This window comes from Gopherus evgoodei, chromosome 3 (genome assembly GCF_007399415.2).
Source record: "Gopherus evgoodei ecotype Sinaloan lineage chromosome 3, rGopEvg1_v1.p, whole genome shotgun sequence".
NCBI classification, from domain to species: Eukaryota; Metazoa; Chordata; order Testudines; family Testudinidae; genus Gopherus; species Gopherus evgoodei.
Window position 1 is genome coordinate 204,126,343 of NC_044324.1, and position 27,694 is coordinate 204,154,036.

The 27,694-nt window shown below is 39.9% G+C and overlaps 1 protein-coding gene across 1 annotated transcript in view; it reads right to left on the reverse strand.

Moving 5' to 3' along the window:
- USP34 (ubiquitin specific peptidase 34) overlaps window positions 1–27,694 on the reverse strand; it is a 311,265-nt gene that overhangs the window by 49,905 nt on the left and 233,666 nt on the right. Inside the window, 12 exon segments of the mRNA XM_030557848.1 lie at window positions 3,132–3,217; window positions 5,639–5,719; window positions 7,458–7,523; window positions 12,243–12,290; window positions 12,387–12,462; window positions 12,561–12,625; window positions 18,278–18,373; window positions 18,479–18,532; window positions 20,181–20,259; window positions 22,361–22,514; window positions 23,317–23,489; window positions 26,553–26,647. Of these exon segments, the coding sequence (XP_030413708.1) occupies window positions 3,132–3,217; window positions 5,639–5,719; window positions 7,458–7,523; window positions 12,243–12,290; window positions 12,387–12,462; window positions 12,561–12,625; window positions 18,278–18,373; window positions 18,479–18,532; window positions 20,181–20,259; window positions 22,361–22,514; window positions 23,317–23,489; window positions 26,553–26,647 (1,073 nt within the window).

The window sequence follows — 27,694 nt, forward strand, 5'->3', positions numbered from 1 at the left end:
TGGGGGGAAAGGGCAAGACTGCTTCTGAGGGTGCCTCTTATAGTCCCATGACTTCTTATAAGCAGTCTCATATTTTGGGTGGGTGGCCTCAGCAGGAGTCTGCTGTGGCTTGAACTTAGGTTTAGCTGGATTCGGAACACAGAGACCCAGAGTCTGGAGAGTCATGTGGGAATCTCTCAGGCCATGCAGCTTTGTATCCATTTGTTCCAAAAACAGAGCTTTGCCGTCAAACGAAGGTCCTGCAGGGAGGTGTGTGCCTAACTGGACAGTCCAGAGAGCAGGAGCCATGATATCCTTCTCATGGATACCACTGAGGCCATGGATCGTGTGGCTGTGTCCACTGCATCAGAAGCTGCCTGCAGGGTTGCCCTGGCAGCTGCTGTACCCTCCTCCACTAGCGCTTTGAAAGCCTTCCTGTCATGCTCCTGGAGGGAGTCCTTGAACTTGGGCAGGGAGCCCCACAGACTGAACTTATATTGGCCCAGGAGAGCCTGGTAGTTCGCCACCCGTAACTGGAAGCTCAAGGACGAATACCTTTTCCTTCCAAAAGAGTCCAGCCTCGGGGAATCTTTATTTTTTGGGGTAGGGGCAGGTTTACCCCGGTACCATTGGGCCAGCTGTTCGGCCTGGCTGGCCTGGCCCATCGATGGACGACTACAAAGGGAGGCCAGACTCACATACGACCTGCCACTGTCCTTGGACCGGGAAGAGCAGTGGCACCAGGAACAGTGCCAACCACAGGACCGCGATCCCAACATGGAGGACTGGTACTGTTGGTAACAGCTGCTCTGTGATCAGCTCCAGCGGGTGGACCCACGATGGTGAGACGCTGGCAACTGATGCCTGCCATGGCAGGATCCTGAAACGGGACACCGAATGGGAATGATGTCGATGTCCATGCCGTAACCGGTTACAAGAACCCCTCTGAGATGAGAACCTTTGGTGACGTCTGCCTCGGTCCCGTCGGTGTTTGCTCCTCAAGGTGGAGTGGTGCCGAGAGTCTCGGTCAGATGGAACCCAACTACACAGCTTGGTGGGCATTGATGGCGATCCATGTGGACTTTGCCCTGAATGGACGTTGGGTGGCGAATGGTTTTGGGAACATTCCCTTGATCGAGACTAGTACCAAGCTGAGGGTGACTGCAGAGGCAGCCTGCCTCTGGAGCACGGGGCCGACATTAGCAGTGTCTCTGATACCAGCACGGACACAACATCCCAGGCCCCCTGCAGGGCCTCCAGTGTGGAGAGCATACGGGCAAGGCCTGCTCCAAATTGGCCGGTTACTCCATTCGACTTGAGTCGGAGGCCTAGTGGCTGGTGGGGATCGAGGACTGCCCGACATGGGTCTACCCTCTGTCCCGGGTTTACTCTGGTGCCGTGACGAAGAAGGCCTTTCTAGCCTTCTTGGCGTTCCCTGTGGACGGGGAGCGGTGCCAATTAGTCGATGGCGCCGAAGGGTTGCCGTGCACCAACACCTCAGTGCCCAGTGCTGACTCAGAGGGTCATGCGGGAGCCGGGGTCAGCGCCGACTCCATAAACATAGCCAGGCGCCTAATGTCCCTTTCTCTCTTGGTCCAAGGCTTAAACAACTTGCAAATCTTGCAGCGATAGCTGAGATGGGTTTCCCTCAAACAGCGCAGACAGTCCACGTGAGGCTCACTCGGTGGCACAGAATGCATACAAGTGTCGCACGACTTAAAACCAGGTGCTCTAGCTAAACTAAACTAACTAAACAACTAACTCACTACAGGTACCATACACTGAACGAACAAGCAGTTTTGGGAACGAGCTACAGTGAAGCTGGAGCACAGCAGTTCTGAAACACCTTCACTGGCGGCAAGGAAGAACTGAGGGTGGGGGGAGCATGAAGAGCCCCTTATACTGTGCCATGGAGGTGCCACTCAAGGGGTTGCTGGGGCGCTCCTCTACAGGTACCGCTAGGGGAAAAACTTCCGGCACCGGGGTATGTGGCGAGCATGCACACCTATTGTGGAATGCGCATGAGCAATCACTTGAAGAAGAAGAGGAAGTGGCTTTCCACACCTATATGACACTGTTTGAGGCACCAGGTTTCCTTATCATTCTTGCAGCAACCTTGTCTTAATGAGGTCTTTTTACAAGCAGTAGAGTATGGATGCTGCTATCTTTCAACTCTAATGCTGAAATTTTAAGCATCACCACCCTCTGTAAGGCAAAATGTGGTGGTAAAAATTCAGAACCTTGCAGAGGAGAGACAGATTATAGCAGAATCTTTACCAGTACTGCATAGGGTCTGATCTTCACATTCCCACTCCACCAGCAAGAGGAAAGGTCAAGAACTTTCACACATCACAAAAGGAACATGTGATGGCATTTGCCCCCATGGTGAAGGAATTTCTCTGACTCCACTGAGGGAAAAAGACCAGAATTCACACTGGTCTGAGTCATGCTGGGTCAGAGAACTGACACTATTTCTTGAGGCTGCCATCTTTTTCTTTAAAATCTCAGATTTCATTTAAAGGAATGTCAGTAGCCCTGCTGAGAAAATCCAGAAAATGTGAAATGAGTATGAGCAGATACAGCGATTACTGCCTGAATCTGCAAAGAGCCTAAAACAACAGCCCACAGAGGTACGAACTGTTCCATTAATCCGAATTGAGAGTCTTAATTCTGATCCCCAAAGATGGTAATTTAAAATGTCGATATCGTTAACTATTTCACTGCTATCCAAACATGTAAGAACGGATCAGGAGGATGACAGATCTGCTCTAATCGCTGTGTTAGTGTCTCTTTTTGGTGCCACAGGTGGCAGCTATATGGGAGAGGTCTGACATTTTTTCAGTGGAGCTGAAAGGTCAGAAGGGAGCTCCAGGATGCATTCGAGCCCCACGAAGGGAGAGACATCCCACAACCCCAGTGGGGCATTCAACATCATCCATCAGCCATACCAGCATCCAGGGCCAGGTAGGTTCTGGGGATGTGTTTGCTGCCAAGTGGCTTTCACTCTGTCTGTAATTGCTCCTGCTCCTACATCTCTGCTGTTTGTTTCATGCTTACAGGATAATTTAGGATAATTTAATAAGCAAATCTCTGACACAGCTGTAGCACATTTAGTTAAAAATAAAAAAAGGTTTTAGATGCAAATATTTTACCAGTCTTCCATTCCTGGTTGCAGATACAGATGTGCATGCACTGGCCTCAGTCTTTGTATCACATGAATACACAAGCGCTGGAACATCTGCAAAAGGATAAGTTATAAAACAGACTTTTTTTGTTCACTTTTTTAAGTACGTGTGGGTGTGTGTTTTTATAGTAAAGCATATTCAGATTCCAAAAACCATGTTTCCTAATACTACATGTTTCAAAATTATAGTCAAGATTAAGATGACCATATTCTATTTGCTGTAATGTTGCAGTATCAAACTCTAATGTGACAGTCAAACCTGATTTTAATGAACACATCTCATGGCTGGAACCTAGCTATGGTCCTACTATTAGTATATTTTGTATTATAATGAAATGGGCACCTGACAGTGCTTGTCATAAAGGTTACACAATAGTTTCCATTATTTCCTGTTCCTACATATTCATAATTTACTTTCTGTCTGACATTTTGCATACTCTGTCTCTGGCTGTGTGTAAATTTATCTCATTGTACAATAATTCTAATTAAACTTTTTTTAAGCACGTCTATAGCAAAAAATGGCTGAAATTTGAAATATATATTGTATTCATTAAGAACTAGCATATTTGCATAAAATTTAAGTGAACCTAATAAAGCACAACTCCCATTGTGACACTGCTGCATATTTAATGAGTTATGCTTTTACACTGCAGCTATTACCATAGCATTCTCCCCACCTGACCTGACCAAAAGAGGCATATGCAGCAAAATCCTCCCAAAAATCATCTTAATACCAGAAAAGGGTAAACTGTGGGAGTGAGAAAAAAATTACTTATGATTTTAGGGTTTTATTGATACATTCTGCTATATTTTGCAAATTGTAAAATTCAAGTACCGAATCTTGCAGATTCTAAGCAAGTTGTCAATGGGACTTCTCATATCTCTTTCTCATGCAAGATATAGTTGTAATATACTGTATATACTCGTTCATAAGCCAAGTATTTTTCATAAAAAAGTGACGCATCAAAGAGTGGGGATCGGCTTATAAACGGGTCTACACCAAAATTTGATGATTTTAAACTCTATGGAATCCTTGAATTGAATATCTAATACATTGTCGTTTTGTTTACCTGGAACATCTGCAGGCATGGAGTCCCTCAGCTCCCTGTGGCCGTGGTTCGCCATTCCCAGCCAATGGGAGCTGCGGGAAGTGGCGCCACTTCCTGCAGCTCTCATTGGCTGGGAATGGCGAACCACGGCCACAGGGAGCTGAGGGACTCCATGCCTGCAGACATTCCAAGTAAACAAAACGTCTCGACCCGCCAGTGGCTTTCCCTGATGGCCGGGAGCCAAAGTTTGCCAACCCCTGAAATATAGGGTCGGCTTACGAAAGGATCATACAGTTTTTTGCTATTTTTACCTAACCATCCTGGGGGATCGGCTTATAAACAAATGGGCTAATGAACGAGTATATACAGTAAACTAATAAAAAAATGCCTTCAGCTAAGCAGCGGAAGTCAAACAGCTTAGTTGTACCTCATTCCCACCTTAGTGAGGTATCAACTTAAAGTAACTGTGAATATTCAAATACTAACATTAAGTACAGATAGCTTATTCACTTCCATGACTTTTACAGAAAAGGAAATTAAATTAAAAATTATGTTAATAAAAATGTTTCACAGTTAAAATAGCACACAAAAAACAGAAAATGAAGAAGTTAAGGTTTTAACAGCAGTATTGACTTGGGAGCGTTGTACTTACAGTATGTATTACTTTCTATCCTGTTTCTCTGGTTAAATGTGTAGATCACTATGTCATTTTTTATGTTACAAAATGTAAGTTAACATAAACAAGTATGCAGTTTATCTGAATTTATGTTGGTGCTGCAAGAATCTTAAATTATGCCCTTTCTGACTTACTGATTTTGACCTTGAACCATAACACTGCATTAAAGACTGGCTGCTTCTTGCTCACACACTCAGGGTATAACTGATAGCCATATGTGGGGTTGGGAAAGAATTTTTCCCCAGGTTGGATTGGCAGATTTTCACCTTCCTCTGCAGTGAGCGGGTGCGGGTCATATGCCAGGATTATCTGAGTATATATCACTTAATCATTTCCCTACTACTGCAGGGTCTCAAGCACTGGTGCACCTTGGTCCCTCCTACTATCCATCTGGGGCACAAAATAGTCTAGTCTTCTTTGGGCTGTTCTACTTCGGTCAAATTTCAGCTGGAGGTTATAGTACGGGTGCTGGGTGGTGTTAGTGGCTTGTGACACACAGGAGATCAGACTAGATGATCTTGTAGTCCCTTCTGACCTTAAATTCCAAGACTCTGTGTAGGATTTTGCAATGAATAATATAATGTTTGCATAGCCAGATAAACTTCACAAATCAAATACAGGTGGAGCAGGAAATGAGAGCTATGTGCAGTAATGTGAATTGCCAATATTATTGTACAATTAGTAATAATAAACCGTTTCTGTTTATAGCTCAAATAGGTATTTTTTGTATAAAATCATATTTTTTCTTACCTGCCTCACAATTTGATTGGGACACTTGATTAGAATCTGCATTGGCCACCAATCATCATCAGCCATCCGATCCAAAAACCACTGCATAAAATACATATTATATGCTCTTTATTGTACATTTCAAATTAATAGTCATATTATTTTTTCTTACAGTCATCCTTTAATATGCTATTAAAATTCAGAGGATTATTACTAATTATTATTATTATTAAAACAGAAAACTGAAGTACAAGAGAGAAATCTGAAAATCCTTTGTCCCTGGGGAAGGAAGAAAGAGGGAAAATAGTAACTATATGTATGAGTTTGCATGTAATATCTTTAATATCCTTCATCCCAGGATCTCTAAGGCCTGGATTCAGAGAAGCTATCCCTCTTTCAGAAGGGTGCTTGAGGATGTGGTTAACCTTAAATATGCAATTAAATCCCATCAAAGTCAGTGAGACTTAAGTACATATTTAAGATTAAGTACATACTAAAGTGTTTTGCAGAAGAGAGATGCTTAGGTGATTCCTGAATCAGGGCCTTAAATGCTTTTCAAAAGATGAGCAAGCATTATCATCTCTGTTTTGCATTTGGAGAAAATTAGTCTCTGTGAGATTAAATGATCTGCCAAAGTCAGGTGATGAAAGGCAGCTGGGAGTAGAACTGAGGCCTCCTGACTCACAGAACTATGCTCAATTCACTAGACATTGTTGCCATTTTAGAATGAACAATCCGGGTTCCTACTTTTTTTCTTGATTTAATAGTATTTTAGCATGTTCTATTTCTAGGGTCCTTCACTTAACTTGTTTTTGATGTCTTATTCTCAACCCACAGTGATGAACTTGTGTCACCAGATTATTGAATGTTAAATATCAATTTAACAATCTGAAGATTGGATTTGAAAACAAACACTGTAATTAATGCATATATATTAGATAACATCTATTGCAGGATGTTAATTATGGCTGAAATTATAACATTATGCAGTAACAGGAAGTTTCTGTCATTAAGATTTGCAATCTCAATGTCATTTTGGACACTTCTCTTCTCCTTATATATTCAGATTAAGACCATATTCTGTCAAGTTTTCCTCTTCGGTATCTCAAAATTCTGTCCTTTCCATCCATATGGCAACATTTTTTGGACACGCCTTCATCTGCAGATTGCAACCTCTTTCTCCTGGCTTCCCCTCATGCTCCCATTTGTCTATACAAAAACACTAATGCTAAAATCATCTTCCTCCCACAAAACTCCTACCATGTCACTCCATTCTTCTCCTCCTTTCACAGGCTTTCCTTTGCCCTCCACATCAAGTTCAAGTCCCTCATCTTCACCAGCAAGGCTCTGTATGAGTTTGCTCTTGCCTATCTCCCTACTCTTAACTCTTCTTACTCTCTTCACTCCACCAGAGCATCCTATGTCACTGCTCCTTGTTTCCTTTCCCTTGTTTTCATGCTTTCTTCTTTACCCATGAAACTCCCTTTCAATGTTACTGTGCCAAGTGACCAACCTCACACTACTTAAAACCCTCTGCAAAACCTATCACTATTAAACAGTCAGCCCAAGAGGGTGCAGACAGCTATGTCTACTACTACAATCATGAAAGCGTTTCGCCTTATGGCCTGCCTACAGGCTCACCAGAAGGCGAGTCCCTGCAGCATTCTCCATACAAAGTTTAGGCTTTGCACAAGGGAGGAATTTCACCTCTTAGCACACATATGTCCAAATACTCCAAAATATCTAGTGATGCTAACCCCTAAAAATGCAAAACTTTTTATATAAAGTTGGTTTTTTTTACTTTTTTTTACCTTGTTCAACACCTCATTATTTATCTCACCTCACAAGCTGCCTGACTGTTATTAAACTGCTTTGTTAACAGTTCAATCCACTGAAGCATTGTGGGCTAAAGAGAAATAGGAAAAAAGATTTTAAGATCAAATTCCAACTTAAGATTAAGTTTCTACACAACCAGTTAATATATTTAGGCTTAAGAACATATGCAATTACAATCCATTAAAATAGTTAATGAAACTGAAATAAATCTCTTAACAAAAAAGTAACATATATTTTGGACACTGAACTAAGTACTACACATTGTGTAGTCTCTAGCCAGGCAACTGCATTTTTCACATTTAAACTGATTTGATATTAATTACATCCTAAAAAAATCTTTCCCAAGTATTGTTTATACTCCCTCTGTACTCTTAGAAGAAATCATAATCCATGTTTATGTTAAAATCCACTGACTCCAAATACCAAGAGTTGTAACTCAACTATATCAGAGAGACCACACTGCAAACAACACTATTTTAATTGCCAAAATACATTAATTCTCAACATGATCCCAAAACTAAGGCATATCAAGGGTTTTCAGTTAATTAAACGGAAATAATATTTTGTATCATTTTAAGAATTAGAATGTGATTTTAGTTTAAAAGTGAGATTAGGTGTTTGGTGGTAAAAAAATTATATAATTTTTAAGAAACAAGTCCACATTAATTCTCCATGATGTACATGCTACGTTCTTGTACTGAAGTGTATGAAGAGTTTAAAGAAGGTGAAACTGCTGATAAGTAAAGAGCTTTAATTTACTGAATATATATTTTTTTACTTCCTAATTTTGGACTAGATTGTATCTAGATCTAACACGGCCATGCAGGAATGCAGGGGGAAGTATGGACACCCACTTGGCTGCATAAGAGATGCCTCAATTGTGGCTCTGGGTGCAAGGAGAAGAGCAGGGGTTATACACTTAAAGGTGCCCCTTACCCCTACCATACCTCATAAGTAAGCTGGGGGATGGACATAGAGTAGGGGGAGCCCTAGCTCTGTCTTCCTCTCTCACATAGACCACGAGTGAAGTAATTTACTCCTTCTTCAGGATAAGAGAGAAGCAGGGCAGGAAATGACTCTCAGAGCCTGAGGCAAGGCAGCTAAGCACAGTCTCATACTAAAGGGTGAGCTTAAAGACTCAATCTTGCCCTTAAAGTTAATCATTCAGTGAAAAAAGGAAGAGGTGAAAATTATTTTATATTTTATTATTTATATTTAATATAATCTGAGGAGCTAGCAGAAAGCGTTGTCACAACTCTGCTTGATGTAACTAAATTAGCAATCCTATTTCATTACTAGATTTATGTGGGAATACACCCACAGACACCCACACACCTAAAAAAAAAACACCTATTACCAATAAATACTAATAAAGAAAATTAGATGGGAGCCAAATCATGTTTGCTTTACTTATAGAAGTAATCCCACTTAACTCCTAATGTTAAGCACATGCTTAAATGCTTTACTGGATCAGGGCCAGAATGCTGGGCACCTTGCAGGATCAAGCCCATAACACATTTCAGCATTAGCTCACAACAGCTTCAGTTATGAGAAACATTTCATTAGAGATTAAGAACTAAACAAGACATTGAGTTTTGTCTTTGCTCTTTTCAAAAAAGGCCACAGCCACCAGAGATAGGCCACCCCTTATCTAATGAAAGGTGGTAGCTGTAACCTCTCATACTCCATTACAGTGTTAGCATTTGAAAAATGAGTCCAACTATTGTTGTGGAGCAACTTAAATCCACAGACCTAGGTCCTGCTGCTACCATTTGCGTTGGTCTGCTGAGACAAAACAGCTTTAAACATGGAGGAACCAGGCTTTTGAGAATTCCCCTGGCATGGGAGATTTTTCCAGTGATGTATGGTTGTCATAGAAGTTCCTACACTACTCTTAGCTTGCCTGGCATAACTTGGATAGTCAGGTGAAAAAAACTGCATCTGACTGATAGCCAGGTGCATCTGACTGATAGCCAGGTGCTGGAACACCTCCTGGGAGCTGTGGGCAGGTTGGGCATAAGTAGGGCCTTTTATTTAATATCCCCCAGGGATTGATCGATGTTTATTACTACAACATCAGAAACAGGTGGAAATTGGTGGAAAAAACTATGAATAATTTTTATAGGTAAATATTGGGGTTTATTTTGATGGATGGAAGGACAGGGGAAAGAATTCAATAGATTAATGCTTTGATGAATGGCATTCAATGTGATTTGCTGCAGAACTAAAACAGAACTCAAAACACAATGCCCCCTCTGGGTTTAACAAAACAATACATCTCTAATCCCCAAACAAAACTTTTCATTTGAATAAACAGTTTGTTGTTGTAGACGAAGAACTATTAGCCTATAAATATTTACATTTAATAATTGGGCCACACCATTTGCAGTGCATACACTCAACTTCATCCTCTTCACCGCTGTTTTATTTTTAAACTTTCGAATACTTCCTTGTGTTCTGAAACATATTCTGATACAGATTTTTGTTTTCTTCCCATTTTAGCGTGTCCGATCTTTAAACTGTTATCTGCTAACAGCTTGAAATGTGTACGTGGTGGGTGTGAGATTCTTCAATATGTTGAGATGCGCATGCATTTCAGGGCTTGCGTGTGTCCTATTTGTTTATTGTGTGCATCTTTTAGACCAGAGGTTCTCAACCTGGGGGACTGTGAATAGGTTTCAGAGGATCCTCCAAAATAAATCAGAAAGCAAGGCTGGCATAAGACTCACTGGGGCCCAGGGGAGAAAGCTGAAGCCTGAGCCCCACCATGCGGGGCTGAAGACAAAGCCTGAGCAACTTAGCTTCCTGGGGCTCCCTGAGGTTTGGGGCCCCAGGCAATTGCCCTGCTTGCAACCCCTTAATGCTGGCTCTGGGTTTTTAATCTAGTGGATAGGCAGAAAAACAATTGCTGTCGCACAGGTGGGCCACAGAGTTTTTATAGCATTGGAGGGGGGGGGGGGCAGAGGTCAGAAAGAAAAAGGTTGAGAATCCCTTTTCTAGACTACTACATAGCCTTACTTCAACAGGCAGCTTTGCATATATAAACAAACTAATGTATTATTGTAATATATAAACCTCATGCAATGTATAGCATTTTTATATATCTGAATGATACAAAAGTAGGGTGAAAATCCAAAAAAATGAATAATACTTTTTTTTTATAAAACCTGGGTGTTGTTTTCAGTAAAAATCAGTTTAAATGGAAAACAAAGGAGTTTAGGCATAAATTACAGCAGTCCTAAAGCTGCACTAATTTATGCCAGGTTGTGGCCAGATCTTCAATCCACTGCAACAGTTCTGCATCAAACACAGTCCAGGTGGACCAGAGTACCTGGCACACAATCTTCTTGAACATAAGTGTTATATACTGTATAAAAAGGTCTGAAATTTTCTTTTAAAGTTTTTTTCCCTTGCTTGTTTTTGTATTAGAAATACAGGTCTTGACTAACCTGGATGACTGAAGAATTGACATCACGGATACAAATAAAGTAAATCAACGGAGAATTAAAATGATTTCTACTGAGACTGACTGAAACTCTTTGTTTTGTGTTTATGTTAATATCTATTTAAATAAAACACTTATGAGCACAACTCTCTTTATTAAGGATTCAACACCCTGCCCCTTTGATTAGAGACTTAAAAAGATTCTAATTCACATCTCCGAATCATACAATAATTCTTCCACCAAAAAGGGAATACAAGATTTGTCAGTCCTGACATTTCTAAGGAAAAAAATCAACTCAGTACAGCCCAACAGTTCCCATCCCCACCACACACAATTTTTCAAGCCTTAAATTTATAGCAGAAAGAAGCAAACAGACACAAACCCATTTTTATGCTTTTCATTTGAGGGCACTATGAAATCTGAAACTGTAAATATTCTTTGTAGTGACTACTGTATACCATATATACTAGTTCATAAGCCGAATCTTTTTTAGTGAAAAGGGAAAGCACCAGAGAAGGGGGTCGGCTTATGAACAGGTAGAGGGAGAGGTGAGACAAAGCCCCTCCCCCCCAACAAAGGGAGCAAGGAGAGGCAGCACAGCCAGCAGAGCCAGAAGGGAAGAGGCAGGGCCAGAGTCTCCCCGCTTCTGGCCACGCTGCTCTCCCCCCAACCCCTGAAGCAGATGCAGCTCTGGGGCTGGCAAGCTGCAGCCGTGCTGCTCGGCCCCACCCCGCCGAGCAGGCTGTGGTTACACCGCCAGGCCCAGCCCACTGGAACATGCTGCAGCTGCGCCGCCCGGTTTGAAGCTCCAGCCAGGCCAGAGACATCCTCCCCTTGGAAGGGATGGGGTGGGGAGAGTGTGGGGGTCCCAGGCTATAGGGGTGGGGTAATGTGGGGTGTGGTCAGAGGAGTTACTCCCGATCCCAGCTTCTCCCCCCCCCCCCAAAAAAAAAAAATTTCTTCCCTACCAGTTTCTGTCCTGGCCCATCTGGTTAAGCATCTGGCGCGCCTGGACACTCTATTTACTTTTTACCTTTGTGCCCGTGGACGCTCGAGGTAAACAAACCATTTCGGCCCGCCAGCAGCTTATTCTGATGGCCCGGGAGCCAAAGTTTGCTGACCCTCGAATTATAGGGTCGGCTTCTGAATGGATCATAAAAATTTTCCATTTTTACTTATCCATCTTGGGGGGGTCGGCTTATAAACGAACTGGTTTATGATCGAATATATATGGTAAGTTATGACTCAAAACCATATCCTTTTACATAAAAGCACAGAGGGGCAGGCAAATTTCACTGAATTAATACAATTACTTAATACGTATTCACAAGCAAACCAACATACCTTTTCTTTTGAATGGATAAATGTCTCCAGAACAAAGGAAGTGCTTAACTGCAAGAAAATATTATACAATTAATCAGTGCCCAGAATTATTATGTAAACATATTCCTTTTAGAAGAAATGCTGTATGATGTTAAGATACTTTACCTTTGCTGTCATTAGGGAGACTGCTTTTGGATCTGGTAATGTGCTTGGAATACTACTACACAACTGCCACATAAACCTAAAGTCAGTAATACAGTTTGTTAGTTAAAATAAATTTTAAACATCTGGATTAAGTAAAAACATCTCAAAATAATATGTATTTAAAGCAAAACTTACCCAAAATATGTATGTTCAAAAATGTTCTTGTCTTGAAGAAACTGCATGTTATCATGCCATATCCACTGAAGAAAAAATACTAACATCAGGTACAAGAACGCAGTTTACTTCATTAACATTTGTGTGGTTTTAAAAATAAAATTATAACACTTGTTGACTATAAAAACCCAATCTTGTCTCTCAATTTTAATTTAAAATATAGGTTCAATGTTTTATTTCTACTATAGCAGACTGTTTTGCCAGCTGTAATTAAAAACAGTTCTCAATATCCCCTGCCTTACACACACACATATACCTTTCCACATACCTGCTTACTTATTCAAGATTTTTTAAAATGAATACCTAATACTAGGTTTCTAAATCCATATTTAGGTGTCTAAATTAGTGGCACGATTTTCACAAATGCTAAGCACCCAGCATCTTCCACTGAAGTCAATTAAACTCATGTAACCCCACTAAAGCTAACAAATAAACATTAGAAATAATGTCAGTGGGGTTCCATGGGTGCAATTAAGGCGTTTGGGCTTCCTCCAAAGCCCACTGAAATTAATGGAAAGACTTATGGTGACTTCAATTAACTTTTGATAAAACTCTGAAGGCAGAATTTGGGCCACTGTTCTCAATCCAAAACTATTTTGTGCCACATCTCCTTGATTGAAATTTTGTTTTTGATCAAACTGGTTTACACAATCTTTTTTCCCCAATATGAATTATTTTAAACTTTAACTCTTTGCTGAAGTCTACTACAGATTATTTTTTAATTGGGCAGGGTTGAAGGCATAATCTGATTGTCTGGCGAAGGACTAGACCAATAATGCCCAACTTTTTCAGCCTGAGTGCCAAACATATAAGTGGCCACAAATCAGTACTTTAGGACAGATTCCCTGCTTTTTTTTTGCTCCCTAGGGCCACTGAGGTGGCAGAAAAGGAGTGTAAAAAACAAACAAACAAAAAAAACCCTCAACCACATGCAAAGCTCCTATTAGGGATACTACTGGCACAGGCAGAGATGCATCTCCAACGGGCACAGGGTTGACATGTTCAGCTCCTATGCCTCTTTCCCTGCAATATTTGCAAAGTACATGCATGGAGCAGGTGGTAGGAGACGTGGAGGATGTGAGGCAAGTGCATGATGCGTTCCAGCTATCTCCTGCTGGCACATAGTCCCTCAATAGCCAAGTCGCTAGGTAGCCATCTGACAAGTTAGAGCAGCCCTCAATGCTTTTATGTGCCAAAAAATAAGTGAGATGCAATGCGTGACTGGTTCTCAGCTTCTCTTCTCTTCCGTCTCACTTGGGCTACCCTGGGTAGTCATGTGGAGGAGTGGAGCCATCCTCTGATAGGTACTTCCCTAGGTCAAGCAAACCCATCTGAGTTCCTATCCTGCTCACAAGTTTGCAAGAAAGAACTACTTTCTCATTTCCTCTCTGCAACACAACAGACAACTAACTAGTGAATAAGCTCTTGAGCAGTTGCAGTTACTAAGAACACTCTCTGGCCACGTCCAGACTAGGTATTAAAATCGATTTTAGATACACAACTTCAGCTACGAGAATAACGTAGCTGAAGTCGAATTTCTAAAATCGAGGTACTCACCAGTCTGGACGGCGCTGCATCGATGTCCGCGGCTCTCCATGTCGATTCCGGAACTCCGTTCGGATTGATGGAGTTCCGGAATCGATGTAAGCGCGCTCGGGGATCGATACACCGCGTCCAGACTAGACGCGATATATCGATCCCCGAGCAATCGATTTTAACCCGCCGATGCCGCGGGTTAGTCTGGACGAGGGCTCTGTCATGTCAGAGCTACCGTAAAGGCATTGCCTCATCTTCTCTCCATAGCGACAGGGCTGATTCAAACACTTCAGTTTAACAATCACAGGCCATAGTCCCAAGGCACAATCTGTAATCAATACAAATCTTATAAACACATTTTGCGATAGAAGGCCACAATTTAGAGCCTTGAAGGCCACAGGTGGTTCCCAGACACAGGTTGGACGGCTCTGGTCTAGTCTATATGACCCAGAGAAAAACTGCTCAAGTCAGAATTCCTGCTATAATTTTCGATTTTGTCGTTGCTTAAATGAATGCAAAATTGACAGGATATATAAAAGGCCCTCAGATACTATAGTCTGTTTTACACTGAAACTGTTCTATTTAAGATCTCTGAAGCATATTAGATCAAGTGAAACATTTTCTCATCTCATAGAAATCATTTATTATAAATGTTTAACTATTTTTTTGCAGCCCACTTGTAAGTACGATAGAAAAGAAATGGAGTTTGGTGTTTGTTTGAAATAAACCAAACTCTTTCCTGTTTGGAGTACATCTCCAGCCCAAGTCATGACTATGTCAAATAGTGTGTTGTGATACAACTGCACTTCTGGTGTGTTGGTGACAGTTGATTTTTGGCCTGAGGCCTTACTACAGAACAAGACATTCAGCTAAATTATGTCACAACAACTGCACAACCTAGTCTGTGTTATGCCTTATACCAGAGGTCGGCAACCTTTCAGCAGTGGTATGCCGAGTCTTCATTTATACACTCTAATTTAAGGCTTCACGTGCCGGTAATACATTTTAACATATTTTGAAAGGTCTCACTATAAGTCTATACATATAACAGCAGTTTGGTTATATATTAAAGTAAACAAGGTTTTCAAAATGTTTCAGAAGCTTTATTTAAAATTAAATTAAAATGCAGATCTTATCAGTTTAGTGTGATCCTTGCTTTTCCTTGCTGAGTTTTCCAATGTCTGGCAAGTATTTGGATACTTTAAGCTGCACATAGGCTTCTGAGTGATCACTTGTTAACCGGTTCCGAGAGGGACAGAGGATAGATTTCATGTGTGAAAATACCTGTTCACACAGGTATGTGGATCCAAACACTGCAAGCATTGCAAACACAATTTTCTTCAAACAGTTAAATTTCACTGGCAGGGATGTCCAGCAGGTCAGAATAGAGGCCCCATGATCTCTCTCAGTAGCTTCAAGTACACTCTGCAGATCTACAAACTTTGATGTCCACAATTCTGAACTTTTTAACTGAAAGAGTTGCATTTCGAAATCTTCAACACCCATCCACTGAAATACAGAATGCTTTCATTGAACTTTTCAGGTTTAATTAGAAAAGAAAGCATTGGGCCAAATTGCTGGAAATCTTGAAATTGATCAGAAAATTCTGATTCCAGTTCTTGCATGTACTTTCCAATTTCATCGACATTGACAGTGCAACATGTCGATAGCTCTTTTATGAGTCGGAAGTAGTGGAAAGTAGAAGTTTGAATATCCCTGGAAAACACTGCTAGTTTCACAACAAATGCCTTCCAGGCTCCATAAAGATCCAGAACTGTTTGCCCTGCACCCTGAAGACAGAGGTTGAGTTCGTTTAGGTGAGCGGTGATATCAGTTAGAAACATGAGCTTACACAGCCATTTGTCATCATCCAATTTGGGGTAGTTTTGTTCTTTTTCCAACAAAAAGGCTTTGATCGCATCAAAACAGTTTACAAAGTGCACCAAAATCTTGCCACGACTTAGCCACTGAATGTTGCTGTGAAGTGGGATGTTGTTATAAGCACTGCCCATCTCTTCTAGTAGTGCTTGAAATTGTCTGCGAGTCAAAGCAGATCAAGCAACAAGGAAATTCACAGTTTGCACCACTGTATTCATCACATTATTAAGCTCTAAATTAGAAATTTTAGCACACAGGTTTTCTTGATGGATGATACAGTGAAATTTGACTGTCAGATGGCCAATTTGATCTTCAAGTAACTTTATAAATCCCTTCTATTTTCTGACTATGGCAGAAGCACCATCTGTTGTTACACAAAATATTTTTCTGATGTCAACTCCTCGTTCTTCAAAATGGTTTACAAAACTTTCCAGTACATCTTCCCCCTTTGTTGTGCCATGCAGGGGTTCCTCTTGGATTTCATCGAAAGCACGATATCTTGCAAGAGCTGCCAAACGTGGACCGTCATCTATATCCACGCTCTCACCAACTGCAACACTAAACACTGCTGTGTCTTTCAATGCAGTCGTCCGCTTTTTTTTAATATTTTCTGCCATTTCACTTATGCGTCTCTCAACTGTTCTGGCAGAGATGGGCAGTTCTTTTATTCTAGATATGATTGTACCTTTATTTGGCATATCACTGAACAAAATCTCCGAACTGCTGAGAAAAACTTCCTTTATATATTCCCCATCTGTAAACGGCTTTCTGTTTTTTGCAATGCACTGTGCAGTCTTGTAACTTCCTTCTTTAGCTTGATTTTTACTTACATTTAAGCTTTTAAAAACACTGCTTTGCTTCTCATAGGCTGCTACTGCCTTTTTGATTGATTCAGTCTTGTCTGCTTCATCAAGAAAGGTTTTCTCGTGCTTCGTTTCAAAATCTCGAACACTTGATGTGCGCCAAACAACACTTTCATAACAGAAAGCACAAATAGCATGGTCCTTCTTTTCAATAAATCCAAATGTGTCTGTCCAAGCAGACTGAAATGATTGGACATCTAGCTTCACTTTCTTAGGAGCTGCCGTTTCGTCAAATGTTCCGTTCAACTCTCAGTGGGAAAAAAAATGGCGATAGAAGGCAGGCACAAGGCCAAATGCAGTGTGGTCTGATATAAGCAATTTTAAGATGGGGGTGCTGAGCTGCACCTCGTCTTGCCTTGTGTGCAACCCTCACTGTCCCAGGCTGGGGACAGTGGGCCACAGAGCAGTGATCCAAGGCCAAGAGTAGAGCCCAGGGTGGCCTGCTGGGACTCCAGGCCAGAAAGCAGGCTGAGCAAGATTGGAGATCCAGACCCCAGCTGGCAGGAGGTCAGAGGCTGGAACCCCAGATCAGCAGCTGAGGTGAGTGGCGCTGGCAGATGGTAGGGCTGAGTAGAGCCAGAGGCCTGGATCCTGTCTGGCAGGGGGCCTGCACAAGGTGAGTGAGGCTGCAGCGGGAGGGACCCTCGCTGGCAAGGGGCCAGCAGCCAGAACCCCAGAGCAGCGACTGAGCAGCTCAGCCTGCCCCGCTCTGGGATTTCGGCTGCTGGCTCCTGCTAGCTGGGGTCTCAGCCCCCTGCCAGCCTGGGCTTCCTTCACCCAGGCCAGCAGCAGGTGCTGAGTGGGGCTGGCAGCGGAAAGCCCCAGAGCGGCGGTGGGCTGCATGACTCAGCCCGCCTCGCGTGCCATCAAAAATTGGCTCGCGGGCCATAGGTTGCCGACCCCTGCCTTATACGTATAATTGGCCATCTTCTTTATTGTGCTTTCTCTGATGATTATGCTGCTAGCTCTCAATTACATATTCTTTTCATTTTAGAAATACCAGTGAATTTCAGTACTTTATATAATTTAATATCCATTTTACACTTTTTGTACTGTTGCCAGCATTGCTATTTTGATTTAAATAAAACGGAACTTACAAAAAATACAACCTTCCTTTTTTTCTTTTCCCAAGGTTATGATACCAAGCTTTAGTTAATTTTTACTGCTGGGTTACAAACTCTGGAAAGTAGTGTATTATAATGGAAACATTGACACAATGTCAATTTTAGCAATGTAAAGAGTGATGCTATATTACAAAATGTTCTATGAAAGATGGCAAGCCTTTCAATTATCTTAATATTTAAAATCAAATTTCATTTTCTATATTTACTCAGATCCCACTGATTTGGATAGGATTTCTTACTATATTTTTACACTGGTGTTAAACAAACCAACTTGTACCTCCAGCAACTCTGATGAAACATCAAACTTGTAGTCTTTGCCATTTTCCTCCTCTGGTTCCATCCGTTTATAAAACAGCATATACGCACTATGTGTCTTTAAGGAAAAAAAAATCTGTATAATTTTTGCTCTTCAGAGAGATTACTTAGGTCATAAATTTTAAAATATATTTACTTAGCAAATGAAATAGGAAAAGTGTACCTTTTCAAAGGAGAAATCCATAAATTTATCAGTGACAGAATCATATGTCTTGGTCTGTCAAAAAGAGAACATGGGTTACTGAAAATATTCATCACAAACTTGTTATTATGGCCTCATTGTGGATGGTTCTGGTCTCAGTGTGCAAGGAAGTATCTCCACTTTATGCCCTCCATGCAGGGTCTACCCTCAATTACATTCCTTGCTCATCACTAAATAATTTTAAGTTTTCTGTAGTAGCTTTGGCCTGGTCTACACTAGGGAGGAGGGATCAACCTAAGATATGCAACTTCAGCTACGAGAATAGTGTAGCTGAAGTCGATGTATCTTAGTTCGACTTACCTCCCATCCTCACAGTGCGGGATCGATTGCCACGGCTCCCCCATCGACTATGCTTCCATCTATCGCCGAGCTGGAGTTCAGCAGTCAACGGGAGAGTCTACACTACACTATACGCAATAAATCAATACCCGATAGATAGATCGCTACCCGCCGATCCAGCGGGTAGCGTAGACGTACCCTTACTTTCATTTTCCAGGGTTGCATATGCAGCACTTTGACTCTGACTCCGCTCATATTTCTCCACACCATATCCTCTGTTTTTGGAGTCTGCAGACATTTTACAGATATTCTGCATGGAATCAATTTTGTGTTGTACTTTGGCATGGCAACTTTACCACGTGGAGTTCTTTAGCTTGCTCATAGGATTGTTGTAATAAGCTGTTATTAAGCATGCAAATCAGGAAAGCACACAGCCACAGGCTTTTATACATTATGAATGTTTGCAATTGATTTAACAGTGCTTCATACTAAAGATGTGTAAAAATATTCACACTGCTGACAAAAGGCAAATTCATACGCAGATTCAAAAGCCAAGGCAAGAATCTGGTACAGTCTTGTAAAGTAATTTGCTTTTAATATTTATTTTAAATCCATGAAACTCCCTTCTCTGACCAAAAGAAAAACTATACAAGACATAGGTCTGAATACACAAACATTAAAAACATTTGTTTAGTGCTTGATTTGCCAATTCTTTCTGGCCAGTAGTCTGAAGAACTACATTCTCTGGCAGCTACTGGTGGTTCCTCAGACATTAATATTAATATGTTTTATACTTATTAGCACTTCTCAGTCAAGGATCTCAAATGCTTTAAAAAAAGTTATCACTATTTTACAGATCAGGAAACTAATGTAATGTGACTAACAATATACACAAGTTATAAAGGATATCAATCACTATGCAACTGTATTTGGGCAAAATGTACCTGTATTTAAAGTTAATTTATAGCTATTTCAACTGATAGGCTTTTTTAAAAAAACATATACAAAAAACTGGTTTGGCTCTGCAGTCCACAAAAAAAATTTCCCAATTCCCCAAAAGAACTTTCCCCTTCATCAGTTTATACTCCAGGTAAGCCACGCTCTCTCACGGAAAGTTTGGGCAACCAAATAGACTGCATCATGGCCTGAAAATAAACAGACTCAGGCTGTGCAGTCTCCTTGTCTCTACCACAACAAGTGTCTCAATTAAACTCCCTTAACAGCTTCATATATGTGTTGAACTGGAGGGGTATCAGGGCATGGCAGAGCACTATAGAACCCATGTGATAGAGTCTGTCCAGTACTACCTTCTGAGAGTGTAATAAAAATAAAATTAAAAAAAAAGGGGGAGGGAGGGAGACTAGAGGTAAAGGCTACAACTTACAGTCATTTCTCCACCAAAACATTCAGAAGCAAGCTGAGCAGAATCAAATGGTTTTACTTCAGCATCATTGAAAAGATACCTATAAAAGATTAAACTTTTGAATCAGTTGTCTGTTACTTCTCTTACAGTAGATGAAGAATACCAAGCATCTACATCAAAAGAATGACATTTATAAATGGAAGATAAAACTATGAGGAAGTAAAGGCAAAATTACACTCACATTGCCAGCTAATTTTTTATTTGTGAATCAGTAGCCAGGAAAATGACATGAGCACCTTCCCTCAAGAGAAAAAGGACTTATTATTCAGAAAATACTTTCCACTAGAATGAAAAGAAAATCATAGATTCCACCTCTCAAAAAAAAAAAAAAAAAAAAAAAAAAAAAAGTCTGTAGAGGGAAAAGGCTGATTGCTCAAAACCTTTGTACCCATTCTTAAGGGCAGAGATGGAAGGCTTGGGCTTACTCCCGAGATAACGCAACCAGACTTAGATAGCTGAAGGAACATCTGACTGTAAAGGACTGACTTTTTCCCCAGCGAAGAGGACCTAGTTCTCTTTTCTGAAAATCTAAATTTGTTGCTTGACAAGTTAGAAGGGGGTTGAATCCCCTGTTTCTCACAAAAATGCTATTTCTTGTTAAGGGAAATACTATTTTACAGATGTGGAACCAGATACCCTACCTTCATGGACAAATCTCATAATGTACAGCAAACAAATATAGAGAAGCTGAGGATCTTAGTGGACAGCTTGAGGGAGTCCAGCACAATATCATTTAGACTACCGAAAGCCAAAGGAACCCTGGGTAGATAGATGGATCTAGATCTTTAATGTTTTAGGAAGGGAGGGAAATTTATTTTTCTAAGTCAGAAACATCTTTTCTTCCTCTGAACCATGATCAACAAGAGAAGTCACAAAAACTTGAGAAGAAAAGGGCAATGCCAGAATCTTAAAATACCACGCCACTAAGCAAGGAGATTGATACAAGATTTTTCCAAAAGCAGCCCCATTAAAGAACATTATAATATGAATGTGATGTTCAGCTAAAATGGACATAACTGTTACAAGCGGAGGTCTCTGCCGAAGACCTCTGCTAGAGGAACTGCCTCCCTCTCTTTCCCTTTTCTCCTGGGGATAGAAAAAATAAAGGCTACAAATTTTTCAGACACACCACTGTTAATTACATCTGGTAAGTGTTAAACACTGAGAAAATTCAACAGCTTGGAAAACACTAGCAAATTTGTAAATTCCAGATGAGACAAAACAATATTTTGCATGTATCAAAGTACAGTAAGAACAGATTTTGATAACTGAAGTATAACAGTGGAGAATTTCCCAGATGTAGAGTTGAATAGATTTAAAGAAAAGCAAAAAGAAAAGTTAAGCACCACCATGGAAGTTGATCATTAAAAACTGACAAAACAAAAAGGACAAAGTTGAAGGACAAAGAATAATTATAATCATAATGGAAACAAGTTGGGTTTTTTTTCTGAATCTGCTTTACAAAAGGAAATGTAAACATTCTCCTCCAAAGGAGTTGGCATCTCTCTGGCATACAGAAACCTAGTCACCTTACCAAAGTTGTTAACATGCATTGAACTGCTAATAATACATTTTACTGTAATATTAATTAGCATAAAAAAGCACAGTGTAAAGAGTAATGATTTTGTTCTACTTCATATATGTCTTGCATACATCAAAATTATTACACATGCACATACTCTGATTCTCTACAATCTTATGACCTGCATCTGGAACATCTTGTGCTGAACTTATGCAACCAGGATTCATAGCATATGGTGGTCTGCACTACTGGCATGGCAAAGCTAATAAACTTTACAAAACTGAGGTAACACAAGCAAGAAATGTAGGCAAATCTGACCTATCTTTAAACTTCTATAGTTTAATATAGAACACACAATGGATTCTAAATAGTTACTTTCTAATCAATCCACCCAATGCTCACCCTCTTTTAAAGGCCCCACCAAAACCAGGAGAAAATGTTTGTTGATTGGAAGAAGATAAATTGATAAATAAAAATATTTGCAATTATTTAACAGGATAGTTCAAGCAAGGGAGTTAAAGTACTGTATTTGAAATAGATGACAGTGTCATCTTAGAATTTACCAATACATCACAATACATATACATCACAAAAAAGAATTATTAAATACTTAACTCACCATTTGTTGTTTTTGTAAGCATGGGGATTGACTATATCTCTGATAAAACTGTAGTAGTGACCACCATCTGCTGTTCCTGTATGAACTGTCACGCCTATCAAATCGTACTCGTAACTTTCAGTTTCTTTTAAATATTCACTGTTGTCCTTAAAACCTTAAAAAATTTAATACAATATTTAGCAAGTTATTTCTTTAACCTTCACAACACTAGAATGAATACAGATAACTTACAGTAAATACTTCTTGCCAAATACACTAACAAACAGCATATTCCTTCTAGGCACTGCACATAGGAAGCAACCAGAAAGCCAACACCCAACAGGTGGAGCATAGGTCACTATTCTTGTGAGGTTGCTTCTAACCCAGAATACAGGCATACATAGTAATGCTTTTGCAGTTTATGTATGCTCCTTACTAGTGGACCATTTAATAAAGTTCAAGAATTTGGCCACCATATTATCCTGCAAATATAAAACAAATCAACAACAATCTATACATAACAAGCCAGGAATTTATAATTCATTATAAAAATAGTTTAATCAATAATTTATATTGATTATTGTGCTGTATTTACAATGAAAATGAGTTAGCAGTCACTGGATATTAAACACAATAAATTACAATTTATTTGTAAACATAAAAAAATATAGGCTTCATAAGCCTTTTAGTTCCTTTTTAACCTCACATGAAGGAGAAGACAAAAAGATGTGGGATTAATTACATGAAAGACGTGTTTAGAATTATTAACTATTTGGATTTGTGTGTATTGCTAAGAAATACTACTATTCCAGGACTTTTTAGAGCTTAATTTCCATGAATTTCACCATATGCCCTGGGCCACCTGACTATGCAGTTTAACTGCAGTTTTATACTCACAGAGAAAAATTTTCAAAAGGTTGAATTTTCAGCACTGTTTGGTTGTTGGGCAACTATAGGGACAAAGCAAAATCAATTACCTTCTTTTCTGTCATTCTTTCCCATGAGAAAATCTTCTGTGTAAGGTGTCATATCCAAACGTAAAGGGAATGAGAAGTGCGTGTTGACTTTCTCCTTCATCATGGTGACCATATTAAATGTGTATCTCATAGTGTTGAAACTTAAGATGCGAGGCAATTTCTTAAAACATGCCCTAAAGACAAAAGAAATTAACATTTAAGAAAACTGAACTGCTTAGATAATACTGCCACAAAGTCTCTCAAAACTTTCATTTATTTCCAGTTCATGTTAGAGTCACCTAAAATGTAAAAATCAGCAACCACAATCCCTTACACAGTATCAGTTAGTCAAATTTTATAAAAAATCTTGTCATCAGATGACATGTAACAGGGATTACATTATGGTACTGGATAGAATACTGATTTAAAGCAGCCATTATTGCAGTAAGCACATAACAGCACTCCCTACAGTAAAGATTACATCAGGGACTTCTTACAAAGAATGGCCTCACAGTATGCCAACATTTTTATGGCTACTTAGAACAATACTTCCTTAGCTCTCGTCCCCTAATGCCCCTGCTCTACCTGCGCTACACTGATGACATCTTCATCATCTGGACCCATGGAAAAGAAGCCCTTGAGGAATTCCACCATGATTTCAACAATTTCCATCCGACCATCAACGTCAGCCTAGACCAATCCACACAAGTGGTCCATTTTCTTGACACTACTGTGCTAATAAGCGACGGTCACATAAACACCACCCTATACCGGAAACCTACTGACTGCTATACTTACCTACATGCCTCCAGCTTCCATCCAGGACACACCACATGATCCATTGTCTACAGCCAAGCTCTAAGATACAACCACATTTGCTCCAATTCCTCAGACAGAGACAAACACCTACAAGATCTCTATCAACCATTCTTAAAACTACAATACTCACCAGCTGAAGTGAAAAAACAGATTGACAGAGCCAAAAGAGTACCCAGAAGTCACCTACTACAAGACGGGCCCAACAAAGAAAATAACAGAACGCCACTAGCCATCACCTTCAGCCCCCAACTAAAACCTCTCCAGTGCATCATCAAAGATGTACAACCTATCCTGAAAGATGATCCCTCACTCTCCCAGATCTTGGGAGACAGACAGGTCCTCGCTTACAGACAACCCCCCAACCTGGAGCAAATACTCACCAGCAACCACACACGACAAAATAAAAACACTAATCCAGGAACCTATCCTTGCAACAAAGACCGATGCCAACTCTGTCCACATATCTATTCAAGTGACACCATCATAGGACCTAATCACATCAGCCACACCCTCAGGGGCTCATTCACCTGCACATCTACCAATGTGATATATGCCATCATGTGCCAGCAATGCCCTTCGGCCATGTACACTGGCCAGACTGGACAGTCTCTACGCAAAAGAATAAATGGACACGAATCTGACATCAGGAATCATAACATTCAAAAACCAGTAGGAGAACACTTCAACCTCTCTGGTCATTCAGTAACAGATTTAAAGGTGGTAATTTTGCCACAGAAAAGCTTCAAAAACAGACTCCAAGGAGAAACTGCTGAACTTGAATTGATATGCGAACTAGATACTATCAATTTAGGCTTAAACAGAGACTGGAAATGGCTGAGCCATTACACATATTGAATCTATTTCCCATGTTAAGTATCCTCACAGCTTCTTGTCAAACTGTCTTAAATGGGCTATCTTGATTATCACTATAAAAGTTTCTTTTTCTCCTGCTGAGAACAGTTCACCTTAATTAATTAGCCTCTTAGAGTTGGCTGGGCAACTCCCACCTTTTCATGTTCTCTGTATGTATATATATCTCCTCACTATATGTTCCATTCTACGAATCTGATGAAGTGGACTGTAGCCCATGAAAGCTTATGCTCAAATAAATTTGTTAGTCTCTAAGGTGCCACAAGTATTCCTGTTCTTTTTAATGATTCTGTTTGTGTGCTGTTTCACTTTCCATTTACAATCTGAAAAAAAAACCAACCTTTTCTGATGAATATTTTCCATGCTTGATCTTAGTCCAAGGATTTTTTTTGTCATTCTTAAAATAAATCATATCAGTATTTTTGAATATGAAAAGATGATGGGGGGGGAACATTTTTCCAATAGTGTAAATCTATTTTTTTCTCATTCCAGTCACATATGGCTGAAATCTATAATCTGAATTTTTCAATCTCGATAGTCATTAACAAAGCCTAGGCCCTTTTTTTACTTGCAAAAATAAAAAATAGTTGACTTATTAGGTTCTAAGCCTCTGTTTTTTGCATACCCTGGCACCAACATCTGCTAATTACACTGCTTAACTGCCATCACCATTCATACATCTATGTGCAAAACTCTTTATTGTAGACATATTTCAATGCAGAACATATCCTGTATTAAAATCTTTAGGCTCCTGAACATATTTATAAGATTTACAGTAGAGAACAACGAGGAGTCCTTGTGACTAACAAATTTATTTGGTCATAAACTTTTGTGGGCTAAAACTCACTTCATCAGAGTGCCACAAGGACTCCTCATTGTTTTTGCTGACATAAACTAACACGGCTACCACTCTGACAGTAGGGAACCTTTCTCCTGTGCCACTTATAATCGCTGCAAAAAACCACTGTGAGTCTTCCAATATCAGGTGAAGATTTTAAAAATTAAATAAAAGGATACAGATAACACACATACTTTCTTTATGTATTTGAAAGAGTTCCAAAAGCTACTGAACAATTTTAAAAGCAGAAATCAAGATTAAAGAACCCAATAAGTTTGTGTAAAGAGTAATAAAAATATGGAATAAACTTCCAACAAAGTTGACTGATCAAAAACATATACAGTAAATGAGTTCAAAATACAATGAGATTTGTTTCTACAAAAGGAACAATGAGGATTATGATGAAAAATGAGAGCACAATTTTAGAAGGGCAGGCATTATGGAGTAGGTGACCGTCTCCTAAAATGTTTTATGTAGGTCATTATATTTTTATATTGTAAGCTCTTTGGATAGGGATCAAATCCTTATATGTTTGTACAGTGCTTTAGACAGTAGGGCCAGGATCCTGTTTGGGTCTCCAGTTTTATTGTTATTCAAATATTAAATAATTATAATGATTTTAGATTATTTTTGGACTACTACTCTCACTTGATGGAAATGACCAACAGAAATTAATGGAACTAATAGTTAGGAAGAAATGCTAAGAACATTTGTTTATTCACTATTATACCTTTTTTCAGCTCGCACTTTCTTCCCACAGTGAGAGCAGGTATACATGTTGTCACCCTCCAAGGTATCTTTAATAGTTACTTCATCAAGAGATTCCTGTGTACAATGAACAAGAAAAATAAGTAAATGCTTTCATGGTTCAGATCTATCTTAGGTACTTAATCCGTTTATATCAGCTACATATATAGCACGCATTACTGTGGTATCTGAGCTCTTTGCCATATTTCAATATATTTACACCCACAACAACCCTGTGAGATAGGGAAGTACTATTATCTCCATTTGGCAAATGGTGAATTGAAGCAAAGAGAGACTAAGGGTATGTGTACACCCACAGTGCTGAGTCTGAGCCTGGGTCAACTAACTCGCAGGCTTAAGGCTGAGAGGCTAAAATGAGTGTGTAGATGTTTGGGCTTGGTCTGTGTCTGGGCTCTAAGACCCTCGCTTCTTGCAAGGTTTCAGAGAAAGAGCTCCAGCCCAAGCCCAAACTTCCACGTTCCTATATTTAGTCCCACTAACTCAAGTTAACTGACTCAGGCTCTGATACTCAGCACCACAGGCTTTTTATCACACTGCAGATCTATCCTAAATGACTTGCACACAGTCACATTAAAAGTTTGTGGTTGAGCAGGAAACTGAACCTGAGTGTCCCAAATTCCAGTCTAGCACTCTAACCATTGGGTCAGCCTTCTTCACAAAATGCATTAACGTTTTACTTTATTAACTACCAGCACATACACAAGTGTCAAAGAAAGGAAAAAACAAAACCAAATGGCTGATTTCATCATCATTAGCGCATCTACCATTTTCCTTTTGACCTAAAATCTTTAACTGGAGATCATACAATAAATCAATTAACACTAACATGCAAAAATTATGAAGGTATCCAGACCTTCAACTGGAAGAATTCTCATTTATTCTGCATGTACTGATAGACCTTGCACTTCCGTAAAGGAGCTTTGCTCATATTAATAGTTTATAGCTACAGATCAGGCAGCATTTGGAGTACATTTCAACATTTTCGTTTTCAGAAACTATCTCCTTCCTCCTTGAATTCTGCAGGAAGACTGGGGTGCAGATATTATATATTATACATATTAGTCTTTTTTAGAAAACTACCAAATATATCTATATATCTACAGT